Source organism: Mytilus californianus, unplaced genomic scaffold (genome assembly GCF_021869535.1).
Source record: "Mytilus californianus isolate M0D057914Y unplaced genomic scaffold, xbMytCali1.0.p SCAF_6, whole genome shotgun sequence".
Lineage (NCBI taxonomy): Eukaryota > Metazoa > Mollusca > Bivalvia > Mytilida > Mytilidae > Mytilus > Mytilus californianus.
In genome coordinates this window covers 117428468-117439132 of record NW_026262712.1, presented here as the reverse complement: position 1 = coordinate 117439132, position 10665 = coordinate 117428468, and the positions used below count along the sequence as shown (strand labels likewise).

At 35.5% G+C, this 10665-nt stretch overlaps 1 protein-coding gene and 1 long non-coding RNA gene across 3 annotated transcripts in view; one reads left to right on the top strand and one right to left on the bottom strand.

The window, feature by feature from the left end:
• Positions 1–6259: 6259 nt before the first annotated feature.
• The window catches only part of LOC127706492 (transcription elongation factor SPT5-like), a 34367-nt gene continuing 29961 nt past the window's right edge, over positions 6260–10665 (bottom strand). The window contains exons 23-25 of the mRNA XM_052211144.1: positions 10280–10551; positions 10013–10108; positions 6260–6945 (exon numbers count right to left, since the gene is read on the bottom strand). Of these exons, the coding sequence (XP_052067104.1) occupies positions 6805–6945; positions 10013–10108; positions 10280–10551 (509 nt within the window). The 3' untranslated portion in view covers positions 6260–6804. The remainder of the gene's footprint in view (positions 6946–10012; positions 10109–10279; positions 10552–10665) is intronic.
• LOC127706493 (uncharacterized) lies at positions 8725–9348 on the top strand. Of its 2 annotated transcripts, none has more exons than XR_007984494.1 (3): positions 8725–8916; positions 9004–9206; positions 9294–9348. It is a non-coding gene; the product is annotated as an uncharacterized LOC127706493 (long non-coding RNA). The 2 variants fall into 2 exon arrangements; XR_007984493.1 differs by having other exon boundaries at positions 8725–8945; positions 9091–9206.

Here is a 10665-nt window from a genome sequence, read left to right as displayed (position 1 = left end):
TTTCTGTATAGAATACAACACTGGTGAGGCACTCCAATATCAAATTATATTTCTGTATAGAATACAACACTGGTGAGGCACTCCAATATCAAATTATATTTCTGTATAGAATACAACACTGGTGAGGCACTCCAATATCATATTGTATTTCTGTATAGAATACAACAGCTATGAATTGACAAGGTACAAAAAAATGCATAGAAAAAACAAATTAAAAGCTTGAAGAACTTGATTTCATGGTTTTAGCATAAAAATGTAATTACATGTATAAGAATTTAATGCTTCTGTTCATAATTGACCATGTGTACATTTAAGTATGAATCGCTTTATACAAAATGTGCATGGTCAACACTTTTACACAACAATAACATAATAAAAAGAAGCATTCAATTCTTAAGTATAGTCCATTAAGTTTATTAAATCTTTAAAAATAAATGTTTGAAAAAGAGATTTTTCAATTATATTGTTATTTTGCAGTGTATCTATCTCCAAATGGTAGACCCATTATGAATTTTTTTCAAGTAATTAAAAAATGTTCATTCGTTAAAAGGTTACAGTTTTCTATTAATAAGGTAAAAGTGAATAAATTTAATGTGACGGAGCATTTAACCTTGGCCATTGCTCTATCCTAATATCAAATAAGGTTCATCATCTCCTCACATGCCTGATAGGGGAAGCACTTTACCAAAAGAAATGGTTGAGATAGGATATCTTGGAATTAAATGTGTTTGTTATACTTACAAATTTATCTTCTATGATATTGTTGTATGGAAATAAATGGGTATAACAGGTACTTGCACATAGAGTCTTCGTCTGGTTAAATGCAACTGTGTTCTTAAAATGAAACAACATGTTCACCACATTTTAGCTCACCTGACCAAAAGAATCAAGTGAGCTATTCTCATCACTTGGCATCCATTGTGGTTCGTTAACTTTTTAAAAAAGTTCTCTGATATTATTGGACCAATAAAAACCAATCTAGGCCGAAATCATCACAGGAGTATCTAGTTTTAAAAATGTGTCAGATAATCCCGCCTGTTAATATGGTTGACAAGGCTAAAAAATGAACGGAGGGGTAAAATGCTATCCTATAGGTGGAGAAAATCTGACGGGCATAAATGTTCAAAATGTTGAATTCTACCTACTCTCCATTTACATCGTCATAGCTTCTTAAAATAATTGTTGCTAATGACGAATTTTACCAATTTTTTTCATTTTTGTCTATTATCTTGAAAACTATAAAAAAGACAAACTTTCAAGAAAAAAATAACCAGCAAGACAAGATCTTCAAATATGTCAACATGGCCGACACTGTTGTTTGACTTTTTATGTGAGTTATTGCCTGTAAATGATCATTTTTCTCCTATTTTTGATTCAGCCATGCTGGATCTATGCGATCACTCTGGTTTTAGAGATGGTGCAGAATACTAAGTTGAAGACATATCATGAAACTAATTATGTGTTTTTATGACTTGCAGGAATTTTTTACACCATTTTAATCATCAACTGCCAACTTTTGACATGTTATTTGCCCTTAATATAAGAAAAGTTTGGTCGAACAACCCTTTTATTTTAAATATACACTTGTATATAGTTCCTTTGTAAATCAAAATTTATAATGATTTACTATTTATGAATAAATTTTAAAAAAGTATTTGTACAATTGAATCAGTTGATAAGAATTTTGAAAGTATTATATTAGTATCTTATGCATGTGCAAGATACTGTTCAATGGAATTTAGGTCAAAATGTGTATTAATATATCTAAGTTGATTCCCACATTGATTTTAGTCAAGAGTGGCCATTGTCGTAGATAAGATGCGTATAGGTGAGCAACACAGTTGAATTTAAGTTTTACCAAGGGTTAATTGAAGTCCATTTATTGGCTTTTATGCCTGAAGGTTGATAGGGTGAATCAGCTGATGTAAATACACACATAACTACATATATAAATAAATAATTGTCCTAGGGTGAAAGCCTACTATACTTCAATGCCCTACTGTGACCTATAGTTGCTTTCATCCACATAATTTGGTTTATGGTAGATAATTACGTAATTGGCAAGCATACCACATCTTCTTATCTTTGCCTAAAACGAAAGTCTCAAAATGCAAGACAATAGGTATTACAATCAGGCAGCAGCATAAACTATTTGTATAAAGCTTTATATTTCAGAGGACAGAAGACCTGGATGCTTCATACCTTGTATTCAGATGCCTAATGTTACCAAGTTTCCTTCTATTATATGTCCATTGTACTTTACCCAGTTTTCATGGTTCAGCGACTGCTTAAAAAAATGTATACCAGTATTTTTTTGTCATTGGAATTTTTCACTTATTATGAATAATAGGATAACTATAATTGGTATATGGATTCCTTGCAAGGTCTAAATATCCATCAGACAGGGTTCGCCTGACCTAATTTTAAGGATCAGTGACCAATATTTAAGTTACGTCATTTGGTCCATTTATCAGATACTATAAGCAGTAGGTCAACTATATGCAATATATGGAATGATTGTAATGGGTACATGTCAGTCTGGCAAGTTTCATCTGACTTTGACCTCATTTTCATGGTTCATTTGTCAATGGTAAGTTTTGAGTTTTGGTCTGTTTTTCAAATACTATAAGCAGTAGGTCAACTATATTTGGTGTATGTAATGATGTAAGGTGTACATGTCTGTCTGGCATGTATCATTTGACTGTGACCTCATTTTCAGGTGTCCTGGTCAACATTAAATTTTCATGGTTTGGTATGTTTCTTTGATATTGTAAAGAATAGGTCAACTTTATTTGGTGTATGGAATGATTGTAAAGCGTACATGTCAGTCTGGCAGGGTTTATCTGGACTTGACCTCATAGTCATAGATCATTTCTAATGACAATTTTATGCGATACTTGTAGTAAAACCTTTATCTTTTAGACTTTCAATCGTCAGTAAATCAGGCAAGACTTTTCAGCTTGTGCACTCTTATTATATTTACAAAGAAAAAAAAAGTAACAAGCAAACTGGAAATAATCTTTTATTTCCAAGACATAACTTACATAATAAGCACTTCCAACAAAACAAATACATATTTTCAAACATTTTGGTAAAATAAGATGTTCTATTTACAAAGTATGAAACAATTGCAATTTTCCATGTCCTTGACAACATACTAATGTAAAACGGTCACAAAACAAGATGATATATGATGCATACCTCATTTCAAAATTCAATTTCCATGTCCTTAAGGGGTATCCTACATTTTGACTAAAATATATTTGGCTAGTTTTATTTTCATAAAATTTTGAACAAAAAAATTTAACGACCTGTTGACAAAAATATAAAAATTTCAAGAAATTTGAACCTCACAATTTACAGGAATTATTTCATTGGAAATATAAAATTTTGAAGAACACTAATTTTGATCGTTGAGAAGCTTGATTTCTCTCAACTAGTAGAATGTGATTAAAACATTAAGCTGATTTTTAAAGATCTTATATAAACATTTATTTAGGGAACTAATCAAATTATTCATGACTGATTGATTGATGGCTGCAGACCACCTCTGTCATTTTTTTTGAAACTTACATGACCAACAAGAAATGATTGTAACAGGATGCTGTTACGAAGTCTCCCAAACGAAGCTCCCATAATTCGTAATTCCCAGTGTCGCCTGACATTGGACAAAGTCCAGTGAAAATTGGTTTGGTCCAGTAAAGTTAATGCATTAGTGATGCCTGGGGACTACCCCTGTATATCATTCAAATCATCTTGGCATGACAAACCAGAATATATATGGTTTAGGGGTGGGGATCTCGACCATTTACAAGATACTAGAACATTGGGGGTGGGGGGAACTCAGTGGGGACTGACCGTATACGTCATTCAAATGTTCGAGACATGATGAACAGGAATATATATGGTTTAGGGGTGGGGATCTCGACCATTTACAAGATATTAGAACTTTCTCAAATGGCAGGAGGTCGGGATGACCCCTGGGGACTAACCCTGTATATCATTCAAACCATCTTGGTATGACAAACCAGAATATATATGGTTTAGGGGTGGGGATCTTGACCACTTACAAGATATTAGAACTTTCTTAAATAGCAGGGGGTGGGGTGACCCCTGGGGACTAACCCTGTATATCATTCAAACCATCTTGGTATGACAAACCAGAATATATATGGTTTAGGGGTGGGGATCTTGACCACTTACAAGATATTAGAACTTTCTTAAATAGAAGGGGCTGGGGGTGACCCCTGGGGAATAACCCTGTATTTCATTTCATGTGCTTTATCATGACAAACCAGAATATATATGGTTTAGGGGTGGGGATCTTGACCACTTACAAGATATTAGAACTTTCTTAAATGGCAGGGGTCGGGGGTGACCCCTGGGGACTAACCCTGTATTTCATTTAATGTGCTTTATCATGACAAACCAGAATATATATGGTTAAGGGGTGGGGATCTCGACCATTTACAAGATATTAGAACTTTCTCAAATGGCAGGGGGTCGGGATGACCCCTGGGGACTAACCCTGTATATCATTCAAACCATCATAGCATGACAAACCAGAATATATATGGTTTAGGGGTGGGGATCTTAACCACTTACATTAGAACTTTCTTGAATGGCTGGGGGTGGGGGTGACCCCTGAGGACTAACCCTGTATTTCATTTGATGTGCTTTATCATGACAAACCAGAATATATATGGTTTAGGGGTGGGGATCTCGACCATTTACAAGATATTAGAACTTTCTCAAATGGCAGGGGGTCGGGATGACCCCTGGGGACTAACCCTGCATATCATTCAAACCATCTTAGCATGACAAACCAGAATATATATGGTTTAGGGGTGGGGATCTTGACCACTTACAAGATATTAGAACTTTCTTAAATGGCATGGGGTGGGGGGTGACCCCTGGGGACTAACCCTGTATTTCATTTGATGTGCTTTATCATGACAAACCAGAATATATATGGTTTAGGGGTGGGGATCTCGACCATTTACAAGATATTATAACTTTCTCAAATGGCAGGGGGTCAGGATGACCCCTGGGGACTAACCCTGTATATCATTCAAACCATCTTAGCATGACAAACCAGAATATATATGGTTTAGGTGTGGGGATCTCGACCATTTACAAGATATTTGAACTTTCTCAAATGGCAGGGGGTCGGGATGACCCCTAAGGACTAACCCTGTATATCATTCAAACCATCTTAGCATGACAAACCAGAATATATATGGTTCAGGGGTGGGGATCTCGACCATTTACAAGATATTAGAACTTTCTCAAATGGCAGGGGGTCGGGATGACCCCTGGGGACTAACCCTGTATATCATCAAACCATCTTAGCATGACAAACCAGAATATATATGGTTTAGGGGTGGGGATCTCGACCATTTACAAGATATTTGAACTTTCTCAAATGGCAGGGGGTCGGGATGACCCCTGGGGACTAACCCTGTATATCATTCAAACCATCTTAGCATGACAAACCAGAATATATATGGTTTAGGGGTGGGGATCTTAACCACTTACAAGATATTAGAACTTTCTTAAATGGCATGGGGTGGGGGTGACCCCTGGGGACTAACCCTGTATTTCATTTCATGTGCTTTATCATGACAAACCAGAATATATATGGTTTAGGGGTGGGGATCTCGACCATTTACAAGATATTAGAACTTTCTCAAATGGCAGGGGGTCGGGATGACCCCTGGGGACTAACCCTGTATATCATTCAAACCATCTTAGCATGACAAACCAGAATATATATGGTTTAGGGGTGGGGATCTTGACCACTTACAAGGTATTAGAACTTTCTTAAATGGCAGGGGGTGGGGATGACCCCTGGGGACTAACCCTGTATTTCATTTAATGGGTTTTATCATTTAGAACATTTTCAATTAAAAAGATTGTGTCTATCACAAACGGTTTTCAATTTATAATCATTTGAAAATTTAAAAAAATAAAATCCCATAGGGTTCTATAGAAAAACCCTCTTTTCTTTTTGCCCCTCAAAGTACCCCTTTATAAACCCCATTGCACAAACAAAACCCTGATTGCACCACTAGACATGTTAGTCTAACATATTGTGAAACCCTAAGTTAATCTGACAAGCGGTTTTGGAGAACGGGTGCGGACAAGTTCAAATTTAAAAGCGGCGGAAGAGGAAGAGGAAGAGGAAGAAGAATAATAATAATAATAAGAACTGAGCAAAAACAATAAGTCTTCCCAAACTTCGTTTGGAAGACTTAATAAAAAAGATGTAAGTAAATAGCTTTATATAGTTCACCTTCTGCTGAAACTTGACCCTTCTCTGTGTCAACACATCAGATATAACTGCTGCCATAAAAAAAGTGAAATGAGATAGCATAGTACAGACCTGTAAAAACCATACCAAAACATTTTCTTTTACACATTATTGTCAATTGTGTTGTATATATGATGATTTCTATCCCCCAAAACATGCAATTCAAGTAAATGATTATGACATCATTTTAATGACCTTCAAGGATGGCGTTTTACAAACTGAATTTCTAATGTGAAATATTTATTACAGTATGTTTACTAATAATCTTTCTGTCCAAGGAAATAATACTTGCTTATCTAATACTTAGCACATACAGGAGCAGAGTCAGATGTTCAAATGGTTAAATGTAAACCACATTAAAATCTTTAAACTTCAGTAATTCCTTATATTACAAATATTCATATGAATAATTTATGTTATTTCACTGTACATAATTCCTGTGTTCCTCAATGACCAGAAGCTTTACACATATATTGTTACGGTAATGATCCTCAATGACCAGAAGCTTTACATAGATATCGTAAGGGTAACATTTTGATCTGTGAGTCCTCTGTTTTCAGTACACCTTCTCCACTGTCAATGCTGAGCAAAGTTCCTACTGTTTCTCTCTCGTCCCCAGTTATCACTTTAGCCTGTAATAAATATATAATAACACATGCTAAAGTTTGCTGAAATAAATCAGTGTAATCTATCATACAAGAAACCTCCTCCTGAGTGATTCTTAAATCATCACCTGCATAGGTAAATCATATTTTATTCTTCAAATTGACATATGGATCAAATACACATTTTAAATCTTAAGTATCACCTTCTCAAATTTTCTAGAAACAATCATGGCATGCAAACAGTGTGATGAATGTCTCATATACATATAGTTTTCTGGATCTGTTCATTTCTCTAAATTGTAATTCTAGTGCTGTAATTTTTCTACCTATCTTTTACTAAGCATTGTATTAATTGTGGTTATCTTTGTGAAGACATAGGAAGACACCTTTGTGAAGGTATAGGAAGACACCTATAAAACACCCTGTGGTTATCTTTGTGAAGGTATAGGAAGACACCTATAAAACACCCTGTGGTTATCTTTGTGAAGGTATAGGAAGACACCTATAAAACACCCTGTGGTTATCTTTGTGAAGACATAGGGAGACACCTTTGTGAAGGTATATAAAGACACCTATAAAACACCCTGTGGTTATCTTTGTGAAGGTATAGGAAGACACCTATAAAACACCCTGTGGTTATCTTTGTGAAGGTATAGGAAGACACCTATAAAACACCCTGTGGTTATCTTTGTGAAGGTATAGGAAGACACCTATAAAACACCCTGTGGTTATCTTTGTGAAGGTATAGGAAGACACATAAAACACCTTGTGGTTATCTTTGTGAAGGTATAGGAAGACACCTATAAAACGCCCTGTGGTTACCTTTGTGAATGCATAGGAAGACACCTATAAAACACCCTGTGGTTATGTGTGTGAAGGTATAAGAAGGCACCTATAAAACACCCTGTGGATATCTTTGTGAAAGTATAGGTAGACACCTATAAAACACCATGTGGTTATCTTTGTGAAGGCATAGGAAGAAACCTTAGTGAAGGTATACAAAGACACCTATAAAACACCCTGTGGATATCTTTGTGAAAGTATAAGAAGGCACCTATAAAACACCCTGTGGATATCTTTGTGAAAGTATAAGAAGGTACCTATAAAACACCCAGTGGTTATCTTTGTGAAAGTATAAGAAGACACCTATAAAACACCCTGTGGTTATCTTTGTGAAAGTATAGGAAGACACCTATAAAACACCCTGTGGTTATCTTTGAGAAGGTATAGGAAGACACCTATAAAACACCCTGTGGTTATCTTTGAGAAGGTATAGGAAGGCACCTATAAAACACCCTGTGGATATCTTTGTGAAGGTATAGGAAGACACCTATAATACAAACCAATTTCTTTGAAGTAGTTACTGTGGATAATGGACTATGTTTTTGTAGGGTTGAAGACATTTGATTGATTGATTGTTGGTGTTTAACGCCTCTTTCAGCACTAATGGCTTTATTATGGCGGTTAGGTTTTATTGGTTACGGAAGCCGGAGTGCCCAGATAGAACCAGGACATTCAGCAGGAAATTTCCAATCCTAGTCAATTAAGATTGGAGTCAAACCCACCTGCCACATGGGGGGTTCTAACTTGCAACATCAGTTTTGACAGGCTACTGAAAGAGTAGATGAACTACTTAGACCATTCAGTCACTGAGGCCATTGAAGACATTTGAGAAGGTGGATATAAGATAAAGGCATTTGAGAAGGTGGATATAAGATAAAGCCATTATTTGAGAAGGTGGATATAAGATAAAGACATTTGAGAAGGTGGATATAAGATAAAGGCATTTGAGAAGGTGCATATAAGATAAAGGCATTTGAGAAGGTGGATATAAGATAAAGGCATTTGAGAAGGTGGATATAAGATAAAGACATTTGAGAAGGTGGATATAAGATAAAGACATTTGAGAAGGTGGATATAAGATAAAGACATTTGAGAAGGTGGATATAAGATAAAGGCATTTGAGAAGGTGGATATAAGATAAAGACATTTGAGAAGGTGGATATAAGATAAAGGCATTTGAGAAGGTGCATATAAGATAAAGGCATTTGAGAAGGTGGATATAAGATAAAGGCATTTGAGAAGGTGGATATAAGATAAAGACATTTGAGAAGGTGGATATAAGATAAAGACATTTGAGAAGGTGGATATAAGATAAAGACATTTGAGAAGGTGGATATAAGATAAAGGCATTTGAGAAGGTGGATATAAGATAAAGGCATTTGAGAAGGTGGATATAAGATAAAGGCATTTGAGAAGGTGGATATAAGATAAAGGCATTTGAGAAGGTGGATACAAGATAAAGGCATTTGAGAAGGTGGATACAAGATAAAGACATTTGAGAAGGTGGATATAAGATAAAGACATTTGAGAAGGTGGATATAAGATAAAGGCATTTGAGAAGGTGGATATAAGATAAAGGCATTTGAGAAGGTGGATATATTAAAGGAGATGTAGGGTATAGGTCAATGCAACCAATGGCAACCCAATGATTAAATAAAAGGGGAATGTGTCCATGGGACACAGATGATGCCCCCGCTTGCATATAACCTTATAAAGGGACATAATTCAAGAACAGTAAAAATGATGCCATCAAAATACAAAATTGATCTGTGTTTTGTGGTAATAAGCATTGTGTATAAGATTTATAACATTTGGTTGAGGCAAACTTAAGGTAGGGAATGGAAACGAAAAATTCAGCAATTTTTCCATTTGTAAAGGGGCATAACTCTAGAAAGGTAAAAGTGATGCCACCCAAATTCAAACTTGATCTGTGTTTGTGGTAATAATCATCTCGTATAAGTTTCATAACATTTGGTTGATGTTAACTAAAGTTAGAAAACGGAAACCAATTTCGGGATGTACGGACGTAAACAGACGAGGATTAAATTTAATGCCCCCTCCACTATGGCAGGGGCATAAAAAACCAAAAGACATGTAGAGGACAACATATCTATATTCTGGCATTAGTTTTTATCCACCTATGTAGACTGAAAGGCTTACTGAATATGTAGTGATTCTTCTTGAAGCAGTATCTAAGTATTTTGGTGTAAGGAATAATGTATGCAAATGTTTTAACCAGGAAGTACTATACCTTATCTCCAACTTCTGGTGGTATTGGCTCTAAATGTTCTGATGCTATATTAATGACTTTATCCTGCTCTGTCACATATACTGAACACATCCCTCCCTGCAAAATAAAATTTATGATAATGACTCTTTTCAACAAGACAATTTGGGTACATAGAATTTTCAATGCGAAGAACATTTCAGTAAAAAGTGATTTAAGAACATGATCTAAAAAGATTATAAAAGATTTATGGGTACATTATTGATTTGTCCTTTTTAGAATATGACTTACCGAAACACTTCTGATTTGTCCTTTCTGGAATATAAGATTTGTATCATCGTGCGTTTCCTTGATCTTAACTTCTATCTCGGTGGTGTGCCAGTCTGACATACCATGATCCATAAACATTCCAGGTGTCTGTGGTGTATAAGGTGCACCTGGTGTCATAGGACTGTACCCCATTGGTGAGGGGGTTCCTGCATTGAAGCCTGGGGATGGTGATGTCTGGTACCCTAATGGACTAGGTGAACTACCACCAAAACCTCCACCAGCAGGACTAGGTGCTATAATATCATATGCATGTTATTATAAATAAAATACAAAACATTCAATAAATTTTAGTTGTAAAAAATTTTACACAAACACATAGCAGCCATTATTTTTCAAGAATGACTCAA